The 26,511-nt window shown below is 46.2% G+C and overlaps 1 protein-coding gene across 1 annotated transcript in view; it reads right to left on the reverse strand.

The window, feature by feature from the left end:
* LOC142503341 (uncharacterized) overlaps window positions 1-26,511 on the reverse strand; it is a 184,665-nt gene that overhangs the window by 50,707 nt on the left and 107,447 nt on the right. Inside the window, exons 20-28 of the mRNA XM_075615495.1 lie at window positions 24,477-24,521; window positions 23,890-23,943; window positions 23,252-23,296; window positions 17,583-17,636; window positions 15,083-15,127; window positions 14,684-14,737; window positions 11,977-12,021; window positions 9,275-9,328; window positions 7,821-7,865 (exon numbers count right to left, since the gene is read on the reverse strand). Coding sequence (XP_075471610.1) covers window positions 7,821-7,865; window positions 9,275-9,328; window positions 11,977-12,021; window positions 14,684-14,737; window positions 15,083-15,127; window positions 17,583-17,636; window positions 23,252-23,296; window positions 23,890-23,943; window positions 24,477-24,521 — 441 coding nt within the window. The remainder of the gene's footprint in view (window positions 1-7,820; window positions 7,866-9,274; window positions 9,329-11,976; window positions 12,022-14,683; window positions 14,738-15,082; window positions 15,128-17,582; window positions 17,637-23,251; window positions 23,297-23,889; window positions 23,944-24,476; window positions 24,522-26,511) is intronic.

Genomic DNA, 26,511 nt, shown 5'->3' on the forward strand with positions numbered 1-26,511 from the left:
CAGGGCTAGCAATGTGTATGTAGCGTTACCCAGGGCTAGCAATGTGTATGTAGTGTTACCCAGGGCTAGCAATGTGTATGTAATGTTACCCAGGGCTAGCAATGTGTATGTAGTGTTACCCAGGGCTAGCAATGTGTATGTAGTGTTACCCAGGGCTAGCAATGTGTATGTGGTGTTACCCAGGGCTAGCAATGTGTATGTAGCGTTACCCAGGGCTAGCAATGTGTATGTAGTGTTACCCAGGGCTAGCAATGTGTATGTAGCGTTACCCAGGGCTAGCAATGTGTATGCGGTGTTACCCAGGGCTAGCAATGTGTATGTGGTGTTACCCAGGGCTAGCAATGTGTATGTGGTGTTACCCAGGGCTAGCAATGTGTATGTGGTGTTACCCAGGGCTAGCAATGTGTATAGTGTTACCCAGGGCTAGCAATGTGTATGTAGTGTTACCCAGGGCTAGCAATGTGTATGTAATGTTACCCAGGGCTAGCAATGTGTATGTAGTGTTACCCAGGGCTAGCAATGTGTATGTAGTGTTACCCAGGGCTAGCAATGTGTATGTGGTGTTACCCAGGGCTAGCAATGTGTATGTAGTGTTACCCAGGGCTAGCAATGTGTATGTGGTGTTACCCAGGGCTAGCAATGTGTATGTGGTGTCACCCAGGGCTAGCAATGTGTATGTGGTGTTACCCAGGGCTAGCAATGTGTATGTAGCGTTACCCAGGGCTAGCAATGTGTATGTGGTGTTACCCAGGGCTAGCAATGTGTATGTAGTGTTACCCAGGGCTAGCAATGTGTATGTGGTGTTACCCAGGGCTAGCAATGTGTATGTGGTGTTACCCAGGGCTAGCAATGTGTATGTAATGTTACCCAGGGCTAGCAATGTGTATGTAATGTTACCCAGGGCTAGCAATGTGTATGTAATGTTACCCAGGGCTAGCAATGTGTATGTGGTGTTACCCAGGGCTAGCAATGTGTATGTAGTGTTACCCAGGGCTAGCAATGTGTATGTGGTGTTACCCAGGGCTAGCAATGTGTATGTGGTGTTACCCAGGGCTAGCAATGTGTATGTAGTGTTACCCAGGGCTAGCAATGTGTATGTAATGTTACCCAGGGCTAGCAATGTGTATGTGGTGTTACCCAGGGCTAGCAATGTGTATGTAGTGTTACCCAGGGCTAGCAATGTGTATGTGGTGTTACCCAGGGCTAGCAATGTGTATGTGGTGTTACCCAGGGCTAGCAATGTGTATGTAGTGTTACCCAGGGCTAGCAATGTGTATGTGGTGTTACCCAGGGCTAGCAATGTGTATGTAGTGTTACCCAGGGCTAGCAATGTGTATGTGGTGTTACCCAGGGCTAGCAATGTGTATGTAATGTTACCCAGGGCTAGCAATGTGTATGTAATGTTACCCAGGGCTAGCAATGTGTATGTGGTGTTACCCAGGGCTAGCAATGTGTATGTAATGTTACCCAGGGCTAGCAATGTGTATGTAATGTTACCCAGGGCTAGCAATGTGTATGTAGTGTTACCCAGGGCTAGCAATGTGTATGTAGCGTTACCCAGGGCTAGCAATGTGTATGTAATGTTACCCAGGGCTAGCAATGTGTATGTAATGTTACCCAGGGCTAGCAATGTGTATGTGGTGTTACCCAGGGCTAGCAATGTGTATGTGGTGTTACCCAGGGCTAGCAATGTGTATGTAGCGTTACCCAGGGCTAGCAATGTGTATGTAGTGTTACCCAGGGCTAGCAATGTGTATGTAATGTTACCCAGGGCTAGCAATGTGTATGTAATGTTACCCAGGGCTAGCAATGTGTATGTAATGTTACCCAGGGCTAGCAATGTGTATGTGGTGTTACCCAGGGCTAGCAATGTGTATGTAGTGTTACCCAGGGCTAGCAATGTGTATGCTGTGTTACCCAGGGCTAGCAATGTGTATGTAGTGTTACCCAGGGCTAGCAATGTGTATGTGGTGTAACCCAGGGCTAGCAATGTGTATGTGGTGTTACCCAGGGCTAGCAATGTGTATGTAGTGTTACCCAGGGCTAGCAATGTGTATGTGGTGTAACCCAGGGCTAGCAATGTGTATGTGGTGTTACCCAGGGCTAGCAATGTGTATGTAGTGTTACCCAGGGCTAGCAATGTGTATGTAGTGTTACCCAGGGCTAGCAATGTGTATGCTGTGTTACCCAGGGCTAGCAATGTGTATGTAGTGTTACCCAGGGCTAGCAATGTGTATGTGGTGTAACCCAGGGCTAGCAATGTGTATGTGGTGTTACCCAGGGCTAGCAATGTGTATGTAGTGTTACCCAGGGCTAGCAATGTGTATGTAATGTTACCCAGGGCTAGCAATGTGTATGTAGTGTTACCCAGGGCTAGCAATGTGTATGTAGTGTTACCCAGGGCTAGCAATGTGTATGTGGTGTTACCCAGGGCTAGCAATGTGTATGTAGCGTTACCCAGGGCTAGCAATGTGTATGTAGTGTTACCCAGGGCTAGCAATGTGTATGTAATGTTACCCAGGGCTAGCAATGTGTATGTAGTGTTACCCAGGGCTAGCAATGTGTATGTAGTGTTACCCAGGGCTAGCAATGTGTATGTGGTGTTACCCAGGGCTAGCAATGTGTATGTAGCGTTACCCAGGGCTAGCAATGTGTATGTAGTGTTACCCAGGGCTAGCAATGTGTATGTAGCGTTACCCAGGGCTAGCAATGTGTATGCAGTGTTACCCAGGGCTAGCAATGTGTATGTGGTGTTACCCAGGGCTAGCAATGTGTATGTGGTGTTACCCAGGGCTAGCAATGTGTATAGTGTTACCCAGGGCTAGCAATGTGTATGTAGTGTTACCCAGGGCTAGCAATGTGTATGTAATGTTACCCAGGGCTAGCAATGTGTATGTAGTGTTACCCAGGGCTAGCAATGTGTATGTAGTGTTACCCAGGGCTAGCAATGTGTATGTGGTGTTACCCAGGGCTAGCAATGTGTATGTAGTGTTACCCAGGGCTAGCAATGTGTATGTGGTGTTACCCAGGGCTAGCAATGTGTATGTGGTGTTACCCAGGGCTAGCAATGTGTATGTGGTGTTACCCAGGGCTAGCAATGTGTATGTGGCGTTACCCAGGGCTAGCAATGTGTATGTGGTGTTACCCAGGGCTAGCAATGTGTATGTAGTGTTACCCAGGGCTAGCAATGTGTATGTGGTGTTACCCAGGGCTAGCAATGTGTATGTGGTGTTACCCAGGGCTAGCAATGTGTATGTAATGTTACCCAGGGCTAGCAATGTGTATGTAATGTTACCCAGGGCTAGCAATGTGTATGTAATGTTACCCAGGGCTAGCAATGTGTATGTGGTGTTACACAGGGCTAGCAATGTGTATGTAGTGTTACCCAGGGCTAGCAATGTGTATGTGGTGTTACCCAGGGCTAGCAATGTGTATGTGGTGTTACCCAGGGCTAGCAATGTGTATGTAGTGTTACCCAGGGCTAGCAATGTGTATGTAATGTTACCCAGGGCTAGCAATGTGTATGTGGTGTTACCCAGGGCTAGCAATGTGTATGTAGTGTTACCCAGGGCTAGCAATGTGTATGTGGTGTTACCCAGGGCTAGCAATGTGTATGTGGTGTTACCCAGGGCTAGCAATGTGTATGTAGTGTTACCCAGGGCTAGCAATGTGTATGTGGTGTTACCCAGGGCTAGCAATGTGTATGTAGTGTTACCCAGGGCTAGCAATGTGTATGTGGTGTTACCCAGGGCTAGCAATGTGTATGTAATGTTACCCAGGGCTAGCAATGTGTATGTAATGTTACCCAGGGCTAGCAATGTGTATGTGGTGTTACCCAGGGCTAGCAATGTGTATGTAATGTTACCCAGGGCTAGCAATGTGTATGTAGTGTTACCCAGGGCTAGCAATGAGTATGTGGTGTTACCCAGGGCTAGCAATGTGTATGTAATGTTACCCAGGGCTAGCAATGTGTATGTAATGTTACCCAGGGCTAGCAATGTGTATGTAGTGTTACCCAGGGCTAGCAATGTGTATGTAGCGTTACCCAGGGCTAGCAATGTGTATGTGGCGTTACCCAGGGCTAGCAATGTGTATGCTGTGTTACCCAGGGCTAGCAATGTGTATGTGGTGTTACCCAGGGCTAGCAATGTGTATGTAATGTTACCCAGGGCTAGCAATGTGTATGTAATGTTACCCAGGGCTAGCAATGTGTATGTAATGTTACCCAGGGCTAGCAATGTGTATGTGGTGTTACCCAGGGCTAGCAATGTGTATGTAGTGTTACCCAGGGCTAGCAATGTGTATGTAGTGTTACCCAGGGCTAGCAATGTGTATGCTGTGTTACCCAGGGCTAGCAATGTGTATGTAGTGTTACCCAGGGCTAGCAATGTGTATGTAGTGTTACCCAGGGCTAGCAATGTGTATGTGGTGTAACCCAGGGCTAGCAATGTGTATGTGGTGTTACCCAGGGCTAGCAATGTGTATGTAGTGTTACCCAGGGCTAGCAATGTGTATGTAATGTTACCCAGGGCTAGCAATGTGTATGTAGTGTTACCCAGGGCTAGCAATGTGTATGTAGTGTTACCCAGGGCTAGCAATGTGTATGTGGTGTTACCCAGGGCTAGCAATGTGTATGTAGCGTTACCCAGGGCTAGCAATGTGTATGTAGTGTTACCCAGGGCTAGCAATGTGTATGTAATGTTACCCAGGGCTAGCAATGTGTATGTAGTGTTACCCAGGGCTAGCAATGTGTATGTAGTGTTACCCAGGGCTAGCAATGTGTATGTGGTGTTACCCAGGGCTAGCAATGTGTATGTAGCGTTACCCAGGGCTAGCAATGTGTATGTAGTGTTACCCAGGGCTAGCAATGTGTATGTAGCGTTACCCAGGGCTAGCAATGTGTATGCAGTGTTACCCAGGGCTAGCAATGTGTATGTGGTGTTACCCAGGGCTAGCAATGTGTATGTGGTGTTACCCAGGGCTAGCAATGTGTATAGTGTTACCCAGGGCTAGCAATGTGTATGTAGTGTTACCCAGGGCTAGCAATGTGTATGTAATGTTACCCAGGGCTAGCAATGTGTATGTAGTGTTACCCAGGGCTAGCAATGTGTATGTAGTGTTACCCAGGGCTAGCAATGTGTATGTGGTGTTACCCAGGGCTAGCAATGTGTATGTAGTGTTACCCAGGGCTAGCAATGTGTATGTGGTGTTACCCAGGGCTAGCAATGTGTATGTGGTGTTACCCAGGGCTAGCAATGTGTATGTGGTGTTACCCAGGGCTAGCAATGTGTATGTAGCGTTACCCAGGGCTAGCAATGTGTATGTGGTGTTACCCAGGGCTAGCAATGTGTATGTAGTGTTACCCAGGGCTAGCAATGTGTATGTGGTGTTACCCAGGGCTAGCAATGTGTATGTGGTGTTACCCAGGGCTAGCAATGTGTATGTAATGTTACCCAGGGCTAGCAATGTGTATGTAATGTTACCCAGGGCTAGCAATGTGTATGTAATGTTACCCAGGGCTAGCAATGTGTATGTGGTGTTACACAGGGCTAGCAATGTGTATGTAGTGTTACCCAGGGCTAGCAATGTGTATGTGGTGTTACCCAGGGCTAGCAATGTGTATGTGGTGTTACCCAGGGCTAGCAATGTGTATGTAGTGTTACCCAGGGCTAGCAATGTGTATGTAATGTTACCCAGGGCTAGCAATGTGTATGTGGTGTTACCCAGGGCTAGCAATGTGTATGTAGTGTTACCCAGGGCTAGCAATGTGTATGTGGTGTTACCCAGGGCTAGCAATGTGTATGTGGTGTTACCCAGGGCTAGCAATGTGTATGTAGTGTTACCCAGGGCTAGCAATGTGTATGTGGTGTTACCCAGGGCTAGCAATGTGTATGTAGTGTTACCCAGGGCTAGCAATGTGTATGTGGTGTTACCCAGGGCTAGCAATGTGTATGTAATGTTACCCAGGGCTAGCAATGTGTATGTAATGTTACCCAGGGCTAGCAATGTGTATGTGGTGTTACCCAGGGCTAGCAATGTGTATGTAATGTTACCCAGGGCTAGCAATGTGTATGTAGTGTTACCCAGGGCTAGCAATGAGTATGTGGTGTTACCCAGGGCTAGCAATGTGTATGTAATGTTACCCAGGGCTAGCAATGTGTATGTAATGTTACCCAGGGCTAGCAATGTGTATGTAGTGTTACCCAGGGCTAGCAATGTGTATGTAGCGTTACCCAGGGCTAGCAATGTGTATGTGGCGTTACCCAGGGCTAGCAATGTGTATGCTGTGTTACCCAGGGCTAGCAATGTGTATGTGGTGTTACCCAGGGCTAGCAATGTGTATGTAATGTTACCCAGGGCTAGCAATGTGTATGTGGTGTTACCCAGGGCTAGCAATGTGTATGCAGTGTTACCCAGGGCTAGCAATGTGTATGTAGTGTTACCCAGGGCTAGCAATGTGTATGTGGTGTTACCCAGGGCTAGCAATGTGTATGTGGTGTTACCCAGGGCTAGCAATGTGTATGTGGTGTTACCCAGGGCTAGCAATGTGTATGTGGTGTTACCCAGGGCTAGCAATGTGTATGTGGTGTTACCCAGGGCTAGCAATGTGTATGTGGTGTTACCCAGGGCTAGCAATGTGTATGTGGTGTTACCCAGGGCTAGCAATGTGTATGTGGTGTTACCCAGGGCTAGCAATGTGTATGTAATGTTACCCAGGGCTAGCAATGTGTATGTGGTGTTACCCAGGGCTAGCAATGTGTATGTATGTTACCCAGGGCTAGCAATGTGTATGTGGTGTTACCCAGGGCTAGCAATGTGTATGTAGCGTTACCCAGGGCTAGCAATGTGTATGTAGTGTTACCCAGGGCTAGCAATGTGTATGTAGTGTTACCCAGGGCTAGCAATGTGTATGCTGTGTTACCCAGGGCTAGCAATGTGTATGTAGTGTTACCCAGGGCTAGCAATGTGTATGTAGTGTTACCCAGGGCTAGCAATGTGTATGTAGCGTTACCCAGGGCTAGCAATGTGTATGTGGTGTTACCCAGGGCTAGCAATGTGTATGTAATGTTACCCAGGGCTAGCAATGTGTATGTGGTGTTACCCAGGGCTAGCAATGTGTATGTAATGTTACCCAGGGCTAGCAATGTGTATGCAGTGTTACCCAGGGCTAGCAATGTGTATGTAATGTTACCCAGGGCTAGCAATGTGTATGCAGTGTTACCCAGGGCTAGCAATGTGTATGCAGTGTTACCCAGGGCTAGCAATGTGTATGTAGTGTTACCCAGGGCTAGCAATGTGTATGTAGCGTTACCCAGGGCTAGCAATGTGTATGTAGTGTTACCCAGGGCTAGCAATGTGTATGTGGTGTTACCCAGGGCTAGCAATGTGTATGTGGTGTTACCCAGGGCTAGCAATGTGTATGTAGTGTTACCCAGGGCTAGCAATGTGTATGTAGTGTTACCCAGGGCTAGCAATGTGTATGTGGTGTTACCCAGGGCTAGCAATGTGTATGTAGTGTTACCCAGGGCTAGCAATGTGTATGTAGTGTTACCCAGGGCTCAGACCCTAGTATTTATGGCTACTGGATTTTAATTCCCTGAATTCTAATTTCTGTTTTATAAAGAGCTGTACAAGGTCCCTACAAACACTTACTGTAGCTCTCTCTCTATAGATATACAGCAAGTATATACAGTATATATATATATATATATATATATATATATATATATATATATATATATATACATACATACTGTATATATATGCACACAAACACACCTGTTTGTGGAACATTAGTCTATATACACAGAGTAACTCACCTTTTCTCCTTTGCCTCCCTTTAAACCTCGGACACCGTCAGCTCCCTGTACAAAACGAGAGGAGAAGACAAATTGTAATAACTCAGCTCGAGATCATCCGTCCAGCGATATAATCAGCAGGAAAAGGACAGATATTCTGCTGGGTGAAAAAGTCTCAAATAATTATTACACAATTAGTACACACTGCGGAGGGGGCGGGGGTTGTATTCTTTATAATCCTTAAAGCAGGAAAATATGTGAAATATATATATATATATATATATATACGTATATATAAACCAACTGTAAATATTACTGTATGTTCGTTTGCATGTCTTAGACAGGTCTGCAACCCTGTCTTTCCCCATTATCGCCCAGCATACAGCGCTTCCACTGCAGCAAGGGATTCTGGGAAATGACATGCAAATGAGCACTCAGTGCCACCTTTTGTCTCAAGCTCGTATTACACAAGCAAATCCTCAAACCAATGCATGCTGTTTTAAACACAGCTTTTAAACAGAGGCTGGGATGAGATGCAAAGCCATTAAACCCACTCACAGACATGTTTCAACCTTGATGGGTATCATCAGTGTGAGGTTGGTTGTGCTGGCTAAGCTGGTTTGAGACTAGACTAGGTAATCACCACACTTATTAAGGTTATGGTGGGTAAAAAAAAGTGACAAAAACCCTCCACAGTAAAGCATAAAGCAACTGTAAATATTCCTGTATGTTCATTTGCATGTCTTAGACAGGTCTGCAACCCATATATATATAGATATTAGGTTTTTGTTTTTTAAATAAATCCGTTCTGTAATATTAAGATACCAGTGTCTTTTTTTAAAATTCAACACTTAATGCCGTGTTTAATTAGTTTTAATATACTGAGCATCCTTTGATCTCTATATCAGGCTTTATCCCACCTCCCCAGCAGTGCAAGATCTTTGCAACACTTTCCTGTTTGTGATCATTTGTTGCCAACGTTCCCAGCAGTTTGAGCTGCAAACTGTAACAATATATAATGTTACCTTAGTAATATAAGAATACATTGTAGCTGCTGAATTACACTACTGTAGCTGAAGGATTGATTAAAACTTAAAGGTGGCCATTTAGTGAACCCCAGGAAGCAGGATCTTTGCCGATCGATTATAGAAAACGACTCGATCGGGAACTTCGGTAATTAGTTTTCAATAAAGGTCATTAAAAGGCGGCCTATATTAAAACACCATTTTTTTTTAAATTAATGTGTCGAATAATTGTGCTCCTCTGCCCCATGGCGGTGGGAAGAGGGGGTGCGGTGAGAAAATGCCAGAACCAGGAGTCACCGGAAGATATTATTTGGTCAGTATTCCGAAGCCGGTATTAAACCAGTCACCACGAGTTTCGTGCTGTTATGCGGTGTACAGGGGGCAGGGAGAGCCTTGCTCCGGGCGGATTCCAGCTTCTCGGGGGTATAAATGTTATTTTGTAGGACATACCTTCACACCACGAGGTCCGGGGTATCCTATGGGACCCTGGGGGCCATTGGGACCCTAAAAAACAAATAGACAGTTGCGTCAGCAGTCCGAGTCATTTCACGGGCGCCAGTCTCGGTAACACCGAGATAAAAGGAGTCGGAACGACCGCCTGTAAAACGAGCCGTTACTTTTAGATCTGCACACATTACACCCATCTTCCAGACCTACCCACACCATGGGTACACACTCCCACACCTTTAGCGCTGTATACACTGCAGGCGCTTTATAAATGTATATTTATACACACACACATACTCATCCATCACTAACATTCAGGGACCTTTTAACACCTTAAAGCTTCAATTGCATATAGCGCAGGGGGAGGGATAAGCTTCAGTCACAGATAACATTCCAAGAGACACTGTTTTTAAGTTAAACCTTGCTTGCTGTATTCATTGTAACATCGCCGGAAGAAGAGATCAGTGTATCTCAAAAGCTCGCACAAATAAGCATTTCGTTAGCCACAGAATGGTATCGTCTATATACATATATACACACACATATATAAGTTCTTCAGTATTAGGTGATACCTTTTTTATTGGACTAACAATGTATGTCATAGGACAAGCTTTCGAGAGTTCTCCTCTCTTCCTCAGGTCAGCAATACTGGTCTACCAACTGGACTAACACGGCTATTTCCATTTTATTATGTATACCCAATCTATATACAGTATATATATGTGTGTGTGTGTGTATATATATATATATATATATATATATATATATATATATATATATACCCAATATCAAAGCATCTGGAGCACTCACAAATTAATAAAATACAATGTAATGAAGTAACACAGGCATCAGGGGGTAATCACAGAAAAAAGAAGCAGCGTTTCGGACCTTATGGTCCTTTTTCAAGCTTGAGAAAGGACCGTAAGGTCCGAAACGTTGCTTCTTTTTCCTGTGATTACCCCCTGATGCTGTGTTACTTCATTACATTGTATTTTTTGAATTTGTGAGTGCTCCAGATTCTTTGATATTGGGTATTTATCTATTTTTTGTTGCTGGATGGTGATCTTGGCCGCACTGTGAGCACCACGACTGATCAGATAAGTTTTTTCCTTTTACATTTTCCCTTTGAGTGCCCTGAACATTTTTGTTATTGCTATATATATATACTAGATGATATACCTGCCGTTGCCCGTGATGTAATGTTCTGGCTCCCCCATCCTCCCTCTCAACTCCCTTCCCCCCCTCTTCACAGCTGTGCCCCCCTCCCCCCACTGTTCACAGCTCCGATTCCCCCCCCATTCAATGCTTTGTTTCCCTCCTCCCCCCCGCCTGTTCACAGCTCCTCCCCCCCCCCCCCTGTTCACAGCTCCGTGCCCCCCATGTGTTTGGCAGCTGAGCTGACTGAGGGGGGAAGTGTGTGTGTCAATCAGTCAGTGAGTGCGTCAATCAGTCAGTGAGTGTGTGTCAGTCAGTGTGTGTCAGTCAGTCAGTGAGTCAGTGAGTGTGTGTGTCAGTCAGTGAGTGTGTGTGTCAGTCAGTGAGTGTGTGTGTCAGTCAGTGAGTGTGTGTGTCAGTGAGTGTGTGTGTCAGTGAGTGTGTGTGTCAGTCAGTGAGTGTGTGAGCCAGTCAGTGAGTGTGTGTGTCAGTCAGTGAGTGTGTGTGTCAGTCAGTGAGTGTGTGTGTCAGTCAGTGAGTGTGTGTGTCAGTCAGTGAGTGTGTGTCAGTGAGTCAGTGTGTCAGTCAGTCAGTCAGTGTGTGTCAGTCAGTATGTATTTATGTGTGGGCTTCCCCCCTTCTCTCCTGACTCCCTCCCCACCCCCCTTTTCCTGACTCCCTCTCCCCCCCTCTCTCCGCGCCCCCTCTCTCCTGACTCCCTCCCCCCCTGCTGACTGGCGGTGGCGCGCTAGTGTCGGCGGCGAGTGGACAGGTGAGGCGCTGCTGAGAGGGGGGGGGGGGTGGTGGTGGTGGGCTCAGAGGCAGCTGCAGTGGTGTTGTCCTTCCCCCTCCCCCCCCGCATCTGTGTCGGCAACGGGTGGGGAGGAGGTGAGGTGCTGCTGAGAGAGGGTGGGAGGTGGTGGGGCAGAGGCGGGTGGCGGCGGATTGGCCAGAGGCTGAGAACCAATCAGATTCACCACATCTAGCACCAACCTCACAAAATTCAATTTTATATATAGATATATATTACACTCACACATATATACAGTACATACATACACAAACATATATATACAGCAGACCTCGTTTTACAACGCTTTGCTTTACAACGAATAGCTTATCCAACGATATGAAATGCATACCTATGTTCATTTTTACAACGCCAAAACGGCTTATCCAACGCTCTTACAACGCTTTGCAAAGTTGTTTATGTGTATATAATATATATTATATAATATACTATTATACTATATAATATATATTATATTTTAGGTTTATATTATATATATATATAATACACTATATACACTATATTATGTATGTGTGTGCTGCATATCTTATTGCCTGCATAAAATATTTGGTGTATTTTCATGTTAAAAATGCCTTCAGGAACGGAACCTTTCATTTAACCAGTGTTCCTATGGGAAAACGTGTTTCGCTTTAAGACGTTTCGCTATCCAACGCCATTTTGAGTAACGCATTGTGTCGGATAACCGAGGACTGCCTGCACTGTATATATATATACATACATACATCAGAAAGAAACTTACCACAGCTCCCTTCTCTCCGGACTGACCCTCTTTCCCGGGGTGCCCCTAAAAAGAATAAAGGGGGGGAGTATTATTTCATGAGGAAGTTGTGGTTTTTTGGATCCCATATTTAGTCACTTTCCAAGCACAGAATCCGAGCTCCCAGCAGCGCAGGGACACGTCCCGCTGAGTGCACACAGGCTGCTCCCGAGCTCCCAGCAGCGCAGGGGCACATCCTGCTGAGTGCACACAGGCTGCTCCCGAGCTCCCAGCAGCGCAGGGGCACATCCCGCTGAGTGCACACAGGCTGCTCCCGAGCTCCCAGCAGCGCAGGGGCACATCCCGCTGAGTGCACACAGGCTGCTCCCGAGCTCCCAGCAGCGCAGGGGCACATCCCGCTGAGTGCACACAGGCTGCTCCCGAGCTCCCAGCAGCGCAGGGGCACATCCTGCTGAGTGCACACAGGCTGCTCCCGAGCTCCCAGCAGCGCAGGGACACATCCCGCTGAGTGCACACAGGCTGCTCCCGAGCTCCCAGCAGCGCAGGGACACGTCCCGCTGAGTGCGCACAGGCTGCTCCCGAGCTCCCAGCAGCGCAGGGGCACATCCCGCTGAGTGCACACAGGCTGCTCCCGAGCTCCCAGCAGCGCAGGGGCACATCCCGCTGAGTGCACACAGGCTGCTCCCGAGCTCCCAGCAGCGCAGGGACACGTCCCGCTGAGTGCGCACAGGCTGCTCCCGAGCTCCCAGCAGCGCAGGGACACGTCCCGCTGAGTGCACACAGGCTGCTCCCGAGCTCCCAGCAGCGCAGGGGCACATCCCGCTGAGTGCACACAGGCTGCTCCCGAGCTCCCAGCAGCGCAGGGGCACATCCCGCTGAGTGCACACAGGCTGCTCCCGAGCTCCCAGCAGCGCATGGGCACATCCCGCTGAGTGCACACAGGCTGCTCCCGAGCTCCCAGCAGCGCAGGGGCACATCCCGCTGAGTGCACACAGGCTGCTCCCGAGCTCCCAGCAGCGCATGGGCACATCCCGCTGAGTGCGCACAGGCTGCTCCCGAGTGCGTACATATCTGTGTGCGTACATATCTGTGTGTGTGTATATCTATGTGCGTGCATACTGTGTGTGTGTGTGTGTGTGTGTGTGTGTGTGTGTGTGTATCTATGTGTGTGCATACTGTATCTGTGTGTGTGTATCTATGTGTGTGCATACTGTATCTGTGTGTGTGTGTGTATCTGTGTGCGTACATATCTGTGTGTTAGTACAAATCTGTGTATGTGCATATCTGTGTGCGTGCCTACTGTATCTCTGTATGTGTGTATCTATGTGCATGCGTATCTGTGTGCGTACATATCTGTGTGTATCTGTGTTGCGTGTGTATAAGTAAGCGTACATATCTGTGTGTGTATCTGTGTTGCGTGTGCATAAGTAAGCGTGCATATCTGTGTGTGTGTATATCTGTGTGCGTACATATCTGTGTGTGTGTATATCTATGTGCGTGCATACTGTATCTGTGTGTGTGTGTGTGTATCTGTGTGCGTACATATCTGTGTGTGTGTGTGTGTGTGTGTGTGCATATCTGTGTGTGTGTGTGTGTGTGCGCGTACATATCTGTGTGTGTATCTGTGTTGCGTGTGTATAAGTAAGCGTGCATATCTGTGTGTGTGTGTGTATATCTGTGTGTATATCTGTGTGCGTACATATCTGTGTGTATCTGTGTTGCGTGTGTATAAGTAAGCGTACATATCTGTGTGTGTATCTGTGTTGCGTGTGTATAAGTAAGCGTGCATATCTGTGTGTGTGTGTATATCTGTGTGCGTACATATCTGTGTGTATGTATATCTATGTGCGTGCATACTGTATCTGTGTGTGTGTGTATCTGTGTGCGTACATATCTGTGTGTGTGTGTGTGTGTGTGTGCATATCTGTGTGTGTGTGTGTGTGTGTGTGTGCGTGCGCGTACATATCTGTGTGTGTATCTGTGTTGCGTGTGTATAAGTAAGCGTGCATATCTGTGTGTGTGTGTATATCTGTGTGCGTACATATCTGTGTGTGTGTGTATATCTATGTGCGTGCATACTGTATCTGTGTGTGTGTGTGTGTGTGTGTATCTGTGTGCGTACATATCTGTGTGTGTGTGTATATCTATGTGCGTGCATACTGTATCTGTGTGTGTGTGTGTGTGTGTGTATCTGTGTGCGTACATATCTGTGTGTTAGTACAAATCTGTGTATGTGCATATCTGTGTGCGTGCAAACTGTATCTCTGTATGTGTGTATCTATGTGCATGCGTATCTGTGTGCGTACATATCTGTGTGTATCTATGTGCATGCATATATGTTTGTGTGTATCTGTATGCATACATATCTGTTTGTGTGCGTACAAATCTGTGTGTGTGCATATCTGTGTGCGTGCATATTGTATCTGTGTGTGTATCTATGTGCATGCATATCTGTGTGCGTACATATCTGTGTGTGTGTGCATACATATCTGTGTGTGTGTGTGTGTGCATACATATCTGTATGCGTGCATATTGTATCTGTTTGTGCGTATTTATGTTATTGCTTATCTGTGTCCGTGCATACTGTGTGTTTGTGTCTGTAGGTCTGCAGGATGAGTCGAGCAGACCCTGCCTTACATTGTACATACAGTGATACCTTGTACATGTATTACTCCATGTTATCCCTCACACAGGCGTGTTCGGGGCTTTCGGAAAAGGTTCTACTCACCGGAGGTCCATCAGATCCGGCCAAACCGGGCAGACCCGACTTTCCGTGTGGCCCCTATAGGCAGAATACACAAAAGGTGAAACACACAGAGACAGGACATGCAGACCGGCAGTACATACATGTAACAGCAGCAGGAAGTACACAGATGTGCGTGTAACACTGAAAGCAGTATAAAGTGGTCACATATCCCCTGTACCCTATCAGCACAACCCTTTATTAACGTCACACGCTTCTTTGCGTGTTAACACGCCAATACAGAAGGATAAAATAATCGTACAACTCTAATTGCCCAAATTGTCAGCCCAACTCGGTCCCCCTCTACACTGGTTTAATTCCACGCAGGAGGCCCAGAGGAGGGACGGGTCACGGGGAATAACCACCACGCAGTAGTGCCCTTACCTTCTCACCAGGGGGGCCGATGGGACCTTGTGGACCAGGAAGACCCTGTAGAGAAAGGAAACATTATGTCTCAGGAGCTCAGTGATCACTGTGAGCGGAGAACAGACGCGGGCTTCATAACACGGCGGCGACGTGCTCCTGCATTCCTTAACCCACACACCGCAGCTAGCAGGCTTCGGGCTGTTACAATCCTCCTTTATTCTACCCACCAAGGTCTCAGACCAGAGGAGCTGCTAACCCCCCATGCAGGGCTGCCACCTCTCCCGGTTTGACCCGGAGACTCTGGGTTTCGGGCACTTACCTCCGGGCTACGGGTTTAGCCTGCCAATCGCCGGGTGGCGGCGGGGTACGGCGGCGTCTCCGGCATTCTCCTGCAATTCCCCCTCCAACTGCAGTGAACATGGCTGCGTGGCATCAAATGACATCATGTAGCGTCCCGTTGTCATGGCAACGCAGTATCATGTGACGCCCACGCAGTCATGTTCACTACAGTTGGAGGGGGGGTTGCAGCAGGATGGCGGGAGACACCAAGTAAGCCATTTTGTTTTAAACATTTTCTCCGGGTTGGCCTTCAGTAGAAGGTGGCAACCCTGCTACCACGGGGCCGATCCTCAGGCGTCAATAAAGTACTTAATGTTACTGTATGTTAACATCTCGTTAAGTGCTAACGAGTATCTTCGAAGCTCAGTAATGCTTCGCTAAGTGCTGATTTCCGCTGTAACGAGCCCGTGCGTTACTATAACGGGCGTCAGCGCTAATGATATGTTCCCTGTAACAGCGCCGATCCCCAGAGCGCCGGTACAGTTACCGCAGGGAGTTACCGCTACGTTAGTGAGGTCAGAGATAAAGGTGCGTTACTGACATCCAGGCGCTGAGACGGCGCGGTTACAGGGTCCGGGTAAGTGTAAGACCACAGGTAGCTATAATATAACCATCATATTGTTACTTACAGGGGTCTCTTCCTCCCGTCTTCTCTTTACTTTAATGAAACGCTTATTCAGAGTCTGGGTGGGAGTAACGGCGCCTTTGGGTGAGAGGCGTAACGCCATGTTATGTGACGCTGACGCACGGCAGTGCTAATCTCGCATGGCGTTACGCCTACGCTAATGAGATCACTAACGAGCCTTTGTTTTGCATATAATTAGCTTTGTGGATACCCGTTAAACCCAGAGACGCCAACGCACATTACAGGGTTAATAACTTCCCGTTATTTGCCCGGATTTAACAGACTTCTGAGGATCCCCCCCTCATGAAACATCTCCACATCGGGATTATGGGAGCATCGCTTTCCCTGAGCGTGAATAATGAAACATTTTTAAAAATAGCGAAAAAATGAAGCGATCGGTTGAAAGAGAAAATAAAAACTAAATCAAATCCTGGTTTGAAACAAAATTGAACGTGTTTCGCAGTGAGGAACAACGCGGGGTATTTCTCAACACTTTGGAGGGCGATTGTAAAACTGGCACATTTTTATCCTCTGTAGGAGAATTTCAAGAGTTCACCACCCTCCCCACCCTGTACCCCCCCATCCCAACCCCCCTCCCTGTACACCCCATCCCACCCCCCCCTCCCTGTACACCCCTCTCCACCTCCCTGTACCCCCGTCCCCACCCCCCTCCCTGTATCCCCCTCCCTACCCCCCCCCCTCCCTGTACCCCCCTCCCCAGCCCCCCTCCCTGTATCCCCCTCCCCACCCCCCCTCCCTGTACTCCCCTCCCCAAAATGCAAGAAATAAGAAATCAAAACAACATTTCCCCTGTGTTACTGGGTACTGGCGAAGTAGTCGCCGATAACTGAATCAGTGTACGGTTAGTGTGTTATTTTCAGATTTTGCCCGTTGACAATGTTTATAGACATTTCAGTTCCCCATTTGCCATATTTTTGGTGTCGATTTTCCGCCCCGATAAAAGACGATTAGAGTACAATGTTGCGGATTGGCCATGGTTGGCACAACCTCACGAATTTGCCGTTCGTGCTAATTAGTGGTCGAAGAGATGGACGGGTTTAGAAAGCTCTGTGCAGTCCCGTTTCCCCCGTGAAAATCTCTCGTGTTACGCCGTTAAACCAGAGGTGGCCAACTCCAGTCCTAAAGAAACAGCAACCGGTCGGATTTTCAGGATATCACTGCTTCAGCACAGGTGGCTCAATCAACGACTGAGCCACTGATTGAGCAACCTATGCTGAAGACGGGATATCCTGAAAACCTCCACTGTTGGTGGCCTTTGAGGACTGGAGTTGGTCGTCCCTGTTTACAAATCTCCAGATCCCCTGAACAAAACCTGTTTGTGCTGAATATTTGCTAAGCGGTTGAGCTCGATCAACAGACCCAACTTCAAAGTGCCCCTGATGAAGGGCCTTGGATGAAGAAACATTGGTCTTACAGTAAAATCGATGGAGTGCCTGGAGGTTTCCTTTCCCACGTTCAGACAACGTCGCGCGTCTCGCCACAACCAACACCTGGCACGTACGCCACACCCCAACAGATGTGTGCAATACTTACTTGGGCTCCGGGAATTCCTTGCTGGCCTGCGGGACCAGGTTCTCCTTGGGGACCCTACAACACACATAGGAGACATTACACATACAGGTAGTCCTCGCTATCAAACGTTTCACTTCACAATGAATGGCATATCCCACGCTTTACAATGCAACCGTATGGGCCGTTATCCAACGCCTGAATGCGTTATCCAACGCTCACCGCCACTGTTTAACATGGGACTCACTTTACAGCGGTTTCACTATCCCACGCTACTTCCAGAACGGATTCCGTTGGATAACCGAGGACCGCCTGTATATACATAGAGCTGTGACATGCGCAGTTCATACTGCATCTGCTCCGTGACGCGCTATAAGCCGCGATAACCCTTGCGTGCCGGCCTGCTTACATTTGATAACGAATCCTTGATTAAGTGAGCTTCCAACAAGAGGTTTGCCCTCCACTCGGAAATGTTTTAACCCTTTCCGTGATGGGGAGGGGGGCGCGATATTTTTATGTCCGCTCTCCTCTGCGGGCCCTGTGTGGAATAAGGACGCTGCTGTCCAAGCGTTAATGGCTTGCAGCCATTTTGTTCTATCCCCGCAATGCTGCGACCCGACATCAGAGCAGCACAGGTAGCCGCGTGACTTAGTTTATTAAATGGAAACATCGGATTCATATTTTTAGTATCCTTATATGGGTTATGAATGTACTACTGTGTGTTCTGGGGTCAGCAACTAGATTATCCCTTGCAGGGCACCACGTGCCAGTCTGGCAGACGAGGGCGAACTCTATATAAGTAATAAAACACAGGCAATAGTTAGGGGTAAGACCAATACAGAGCTGGGGTGCTGTGACCAAGCTTTTACACACAAGAGGGGGACAAACTCCATGGATGGACCATAGTTTTATAATATATACTGCTATGTGTGTATATATATATATATACATATATATATATAATTCTGTATATCTATATCCAGAAGCGGATTGAGACGGGCAGCTATTGTTGAGCACTGACTTTTTAATTTTTTTACATTTTTATCATCTTTTCTAATTAAAATGTTTCTATATACTTCTCATGCAACATTCATTTATATATACTTTATACACATCACTATTTAATATTGTATATATTATATGAATGAGATAATTCATTAAAGTATCACTCTGTGTCCACTGCTGGAAAATTCAAGATTATATTGTCTTTTTTTTGATGGAGATAAATATAAATAAATAAATCATCTTTAACCCCTGTCTATCCACTGCTGGATGAAACCTCCCCAGTGATCTTCCAGGTATTGTGGGTGCAAAATATATATACCGTATGTAAGATAGGTGGGAGTATTAGGGAGTACCTGGGGGTATGCCTGCGCTGTAAGATAGGTGGGGGTATTAGGGGAGTACCTGAGGGTATGCCTGTGCTGTAAGATAGGTGAGGGTATTAAGGGAGTGTCTGGGGGTATGCTTGCACTGTAAGATAGGTGGGGGTATTAGGGGAGTACCTGGGGGTATGCCTGCACTGTAAAATAGGTGGGGGTATTAGGGGAGTACCTGGGGGTATGCCTGTGCTGTAAGTTGGTGGGAGTATTAGGGGAGTACCTGGGGGTATGCCTGTGCTGTAGGTGGGAGTATTAGGGGAGTACCTGGGGGTATGCCTGTGCTGTAACATATGTGGGGGTATTAGGGGAGAACCTCGCCCTCAAATCTCCGCTAACATCTTCTCTGCATTGCGGTGCGATATAGCAACACGCAGAGATATAATAACATGCAGAGATGTAATAACATGCAGAGATGTAATAACACGCAGAGATGTAATAACACGCAGAGCGATATAGCAACACGCAGAGAGATGTAATAACATGCAGAGAGATATAGCAACACGCAGAGAGATGTAATAACACGCAGAGCGATATAGCAACACGCAGAGAGATGTAATAACACGCAGAGCGATATAGCAACACGCAGAGAGATATAATAACACACAGAGAGATATAATAACACGCAGAGAGATATAATAACATGCAGAGATATAATAACACGCAGAGATATATAATAACACAGAGAGATATAATAACACACAGAGATATAATAACACACAGAGAGAAATAATAACACGCAGAGAGATATAATAACACGCAGAGAGATATAATAACATGCAGAGAGCTATAATAACATGCAGAGATATAATAACACACAGAGATATAATAACACGCAGAGAGATATAATAACATGCAGAGATATAATAACACGCAGAGAGATGTAATAACACACAGAGAGATATAATAACATGCAGAGATATAATAACACGCAAAGAGATGTAATAACACACAGAGAGATATAATAACATGCAGAGATATAATAACACGCAGAGAGATGTAATAACACACAGAGAGATATAATAACACGCAGAGAGATATAATAACACGCAGAAAGATATAATAACACGCAGAGAGATATAATAACACGCAGAGCGATATAACAACACGCAGAGAGATATAATAACACGCAGAGAGATATAATAACACGCAGAGTAATAATAATAACATGCAGAGAGATGTAATAACATGCAAAGTAATAATAATAACATGCAGAGAGATGTAATAACATGCAGAGTAATAATAATAACATGCAGAGCGATGTAATAACACACAGAGAGATGTAATAACACGCAGAGAGATGTAATAACATGCAGAGAGATATAATAACATGCAGAGAGATATAATAACATGCAGAGTAATAATAACATGCAGAGAGATGTAATAACACGCAGAGAGATGTAATAACATGCAGAGAGATATAATAACCTTCAGAGAGATATAATAACACGCAGATTGATATAATAACATGCAGAGATATAATAACACGCAGAGAGATATAATAACATGCAGAGATATAATAAGACACAGAGATATAATAACCTTCAGAGAGATATAATAACACGCAGAGAGATATAATAACATGCAGAGATATAATAACACGCAGAGAGATATAATAACATGCAGAGATATAATAAGACACAGAGATATAATAACACACAGAGAAATGTAATAACACGCAGCGCGATATAATAACAAGCAGAGAGCTATAATAACACGCAGACAGATGTAATAACACGCAGAGTAATAATAATACGCAGAGTGATATAATAACAAGCAGATATAATAACATGCAGAGAGATATAATAACACGCAGAGAGATATAATAACACGCAGAGAGATATAATAATGTGCAGAGAGATATAACAACACACAGAGAGATATAATAACATGCAGAGAGATGTAATAACACGCAGAGAGATATAATAACATGCAGAGAGATAATAACACGCAGAGTAATAATAATAACACGCAGAAAGATATAATAACACGCAGAGTCATAATAATAACACGCAGAGAGATATAATAACATGCAGATAGATATAATAACACGCAGTGAGATATAATAACACGCAGAGTAATATACTAACACGCAGAGAGATATAACACGCAGAGAGATATAATAACACGCAGAGAGATATGTTAACCCGCAGTGCGATATAATAACACGCAGAGCGATATAATAACACGCAGATAGATATAACACGCAGAGAGATATAATAACACACCGCGAGATATAATAACATGTAGAGTAATATAATGACACGCAGAGAGATATAATAACATGCAGAGAGATATAATAACACGCAGAGAGATATAATAACACGCAGAGATATAATAACACGCAGAGATATAATAACAAGCAGAGAGATATAATAATACACAGATATAATAACACGCAGAGATATATAATAACATGCAGAGTGATATAATAACATGCAGAGAGATATAATAACACGCAGAGAGATATAATAACACGCAGAGATATGATAACATGCTGAGATATAATAACACGCAGAGAGATATAATAACACGCAGAGAGATATAATAACACGCAGAGAGATATAATAACACGTAGAGAGATATAATAACACGCAGAGAGATATAATAACATGCTGAGATATAATAACACGCAGAGAGATATAATAACACGCAGAGATATAATAACACGCAGAGATATAATAACACGCAGAGAGATATGATAACATGCTGAGATATAATAACACGCAGAGAGATATAATAACACGCAGAGAGATATAATAACACGTAGAGATATAATAACACACAGAGAGATATATTAACACGCAGAGAGATATAATAACACGCAGAGAGATATAATAACATGCTGAGATATAATAACACGCAGAGAGATATAATAACACGCAGAGAGATATAATAACACGCAGAGAGATATAATAACACGCAGAGAGATATAATAACACGTAGAGATATAATAACACGCAGAGAGATATATTAACACGCAGAGAGATATAATAACACGCAGAGAGATATAATAACATGCTGAGATATAATAACACGCAGAGAGATATAATAACACGCAGAGAGATATAATAACACGCAGAGAGATATAATAACACGCAGAGAGATATAATAACACGCAGAGATATATAATAACATGCAGAGATATAATAACACGCAGAGAGATATAATAACACGCAGAGATATAATAACACGCAGAGAGATATAATAACACGCAGAGATATATAATAACATGCAGAGATATAATAACACGCAGAGAGATATAATAACACGCAGAGAGATATAATAACACGCAGAGAGATATAATAACACACAGAGATATAATAACACGCAGAGAGATATAACACGCAGAAAGATATAATAACACGCAGAGAGATATAATAACACGCAGAGAGATATAATAACACGCAGAGAGATATAATAACACGCAGAGAGATATAATAACACGCAGGGAGATATAATAACACAGAGAGATATAATAACACACAGAGATATAATAACACGCAGAGAGATATAATAACACGCAGAGATATAATAACACGCAGAGATATAATAACACGCAGAGTAATATACTAACACGCAGAGATATAATAACACGCAGAGCGATATAGCAACACGCAGAGAGATATAATAACACGCAGAGATATAATAACACGCAGAGAGATATAATAACACGCAGAGATATAATAACACGCAGAGTAATATACTAACACGCAGAGATATATTAACACGCAGAGCGATATAGCAACACGCAGAGAGATATAATAACACGCAGAGATATAATAACACAGAGAGATATAATAACACGCAGAGATATAATAACACGCAGAGAGATATAATAACACGCAGAGATATAATAACACGCAGAGAGATATAATAACACGCAGAGTAATATACTAACACGCAGAGCGATATAGCAACACGCAGAGAGATATAATAACACGCAGAGATATAATAACACGCAGAGAGATATAATAACACGCAGAGCGATATAGCAACACGCAGAGAGATATAATAACACGCAGAGATATAATAACACGCAGAGAGATATAATAACACGCAGAGATATAATAACACGCAGAGTAATATACTAACACGCAGAGATATATTAACACGCAGAGCGATATAGCAACACGCAGAGAGATATAATAACACGCAGAGATATAATAACACAGAGAGATATAATAACACGCAGAGATATAATAACACGCAGAGAGATATAATAACACGCAGAGATATAATAACACGCAGAGAGATATAATAACACGCAGAGTAATATACTAACACGCAGAGCGATATAACATATAAACTCACCAGATTTCCTTTGGGACCCTGTGGCCCGTCCACGCCGGCAACACCCTGAAGTAACAAGAGATGGGCGAGTAATCATGAAATGAACAGTATAAGTGCTGATGTAATACAATGAAGTATCAATTCAATATCAGTATGAGGGGATCAAATACACGTATCATGGAGTGACAAAGTATCAGTAAATTAATAATGAGATAAGATATCAGTATCAGTAAAGTATTAATGGAACAAAGTATTAGTATACAGAAGTAATTATGTGATGAAATATCAGTATCAGCAAAGTATTAATGGAGCAAAGTATCAATACGATCGAATGAAATAAAGTATTATTGAAGTATCAGTACCATGATAATGGTGTGAGGTATCGTTGTACTGTAGTATTAAAAGAATAAATGGTGAGCACAATATAGCAATATGGCCCCGCAGTAAGGTGTTAGTGGGGTAATAATGGGACGTGGAAGCAGTGAGGGAATGAAATCCTGGTACTGTGCTAATTTAATGAGGTATGAAAGAAGTGTTAGTATTGTAGTAATAATACAATAGGGTGCCGGAGTAATTGTCATAATAGTGGCCGTCAGTGTAAATGGGATGGAAGTAACACTGCAAGAGCGTAGCAGTATTAATACTGCATCAATACTCACATGCTGTCCTGGGGGTCCGGGAGAACCTCGTGGCCCTAATAATCCTCGCTCGCCCTAAAAGAAGAAAAGCAAACCCCGGGTTACACCGCCCGATCCGTTCCCCGGGCGTTAACCCCTCTCCTGCCTGAGACGCCTCTGGCGTTCCTGGCGGCTACGGGGTTAACGGGTGAATGCCAAGTCGCCCTCTCCCCCTCTTTCCTGTTAGATTGTAAGCTCCTCTGCCCAGTGCTCCCTCAAACATCCCCTTAATTGATCTTGTTTGCCGTCAGCCGGCAGAAACAACCGGGTTCCCAACACGCAAACATACATGTCGGGAGTGTGGCAGTTTAACCCTTGCACTGCCCCTCACTGCCTCACAGAGACAGGGTTAAACATCCTTGTTAAGAGGTGGAACGGCTGGCAGACGTGTGCGTGAACGATTCCACGCCAGAGGTGGCTGCATGTCTTTCCGAAGATGGCAAGGCATGGCTGGCACAGCTATTTTGGGGTGGGCGGTTGTTGATAAAATGTAGATATTGGGACCGCCTCTTGAATCAGAGGTAACGTAACCCCTTATGTGCAGTGCTAAAGATTGGGGTCTCACTTACGGGCTCGCCGGGGAGACCTCGGGGTCCAACTTCTCCGTCTTCTCCCTGTTACGGGAAATACAAATGGCACGGAGGAGGTTAGGTGGAGGAACCAGAGCAGCACTCATCGCTGGTCAGCATAGAACAGGTCTGTCCAACAGGTGGCCCGCAGTCGGGGCCGCGGGTGGCTCAAGGTGCAGCCCCGGAGCTTGGCCAGATGGGAGGGAGGAGAGGTGAGGGAGGTGTGAGGGGGGAGAGAGAAATGAGGGGTGGGGCGGAGAGAGAAATGAGGGGTGGGGGGGAGAGAGAAATGAGGGGTGGGGGGAGAGAGAAATGAGGGGTGGGGGGAGAGAGATGAGGGGCGTGGGAAGAGAGAGATGAGGGTGGTGGGAAGAGAGATGAGGGTGATAGGAAGAGAGAGATGAGGGGGGAAGAGAGAGATGGGGAAGAGAGAGATGAGGGGGTAAAAGAGATGAGGGGGGAAGAGAGAGAGATGAGGGGGGGCAAGAGATAGATGAGTGGGGGCGAGAGAGTGACAAGGGGGGGCAAGGGAGAGATGAGGGGGGCGAGAGAGAGACGAGGGGGGAGAGAGAGACGAGGGGGGTGAGAGAGAGACGAGGAGGGGCGAGAGAGATGAGGGGGGAGAGAGATAGATGAGGGGTGGGGAAGAGAGAGATGAGAGGGTGGGAAGAGAGAGATGAGGGGGGTGGGAAGAGGGAGATGAGGGGGGAAGAGAGAGAGGGGGAGATAGATAGGGGGTGAAAGAGAGATGAGGGGGGGCGAGAGGGAGATGAGGGGGGAAGAGAGAAATGAGGGGGGAAGAGAGAAATGAGGGGGGGAAGAGAGAAATGAGGGGTAAAATAGAGGTGAGGGGGGAGAGAGATTGGGGGGGGAGAGATTAGGGGGGAGAGAGAGAAATGGGGGGAAGAGAGAGAGAGGAAGAGAGAGATGAGGGGGGGAGAGGAATGAGGTGAGGAAGAAAGAGATGAGGGGGGGAGAGAGAGATGAGAAGGGGAGAGGAATGAGGTGGGGAAGAGAGAGATGAGGGGGGGAGAGAGAGATGAGGGGGGCGAGAGAAAGACAGGGGGGAGAGAGAGACGAGGGGGGTGAGAGAGAGACGAGGAGGGGTGAGAGATGAGGGGGGAGAGAGATAGATGAGGGGTGGGGAAGAGAGAGATGAGGGGGTGGGAAGAGAGAGATGAGGGGGGTGGGAAGAGGGAGATGAGGGGGGAAGAGAGAGAGGGGGAGATAGATAGGGGGTGAAAGAGAGATGAGGGGGGGCGAGAGGGAGATGAGGGGGGAAGAAAGAAATGAGGAGGGAAGAGAGAAATGAGGGGGAAGATAGAGGTGAGGGGGGGGGGAGAGATTGGGGGGGAGAGATTAGGGGGGAGAGAGAGAAATGGGGGGAAGAGAGAGAGAGGAAGAGAGAGATGAGGGGGGGAGAGGAATGAGGTGGGGAAGAAAGAGATGAGGGGGGGAGAGAGAGATGAGAAGGGGAGAGGAATGAGGTGGGAAGAGAGAGATGAGGGGGGGAGAGAGAGATGAGGGGGGAGAGAGAGATGAGGGGGTGTGGAAGAGAGAGATGAGGGGGTGGGGAAGAGAGAGATGAGGGGGTGGGGAAGAGAGAGATGAGGGGGGGAGAGATGATGGAGGGGGAAGAGAGATGATGGAGGGGGAGAGAGAGATGAGGGAGGGGGGAGAGAGAGATGAGTGAGGGGGGAGAGAGATGAGAGGGGAAAGAGAGAGATGAGAGGGGGAAGAGAGAGATGAGAGGGGGAAGAGAGAGATGAGAGGGGAAAGAGAGAGATGAGGGGGGAAGAGAGAGATGAGGGGGGGAGAGAGGTGAAAGGAAAGAGAGAGGTGAGCGGATGAGGGTAGATAAGAGAGAGGATGGGGGGGGGGGGGGGGTGAGAGGGGTTAGAGTCAGTTAGGCTCTTTCCTGCCGCCCTCTGATGATGCTGCCTGAGTCTTGCAGACGGATTTAAGAATTAGCGCCCAACGTATTGTGATTTTGCCGCGCTGGTATAGAAGGCGCCGGCGCCTCGGTCAGAGAAGG

The sequence above is a fragment of the Ascaphus truei genome, chromosome 10 (assembly GCF_040206685.1).
Source record: "Ascaphus truei isolate aAscTru1 chromosome 10, aAscTru1.hap1, whole genome shotgun sequence".
Lineage (NCBI taxonomy): Eukaryota > Metazoa > Chordata > Amphibia > Anura > Ascaphidae > Ascaphus > Ascaphus truei.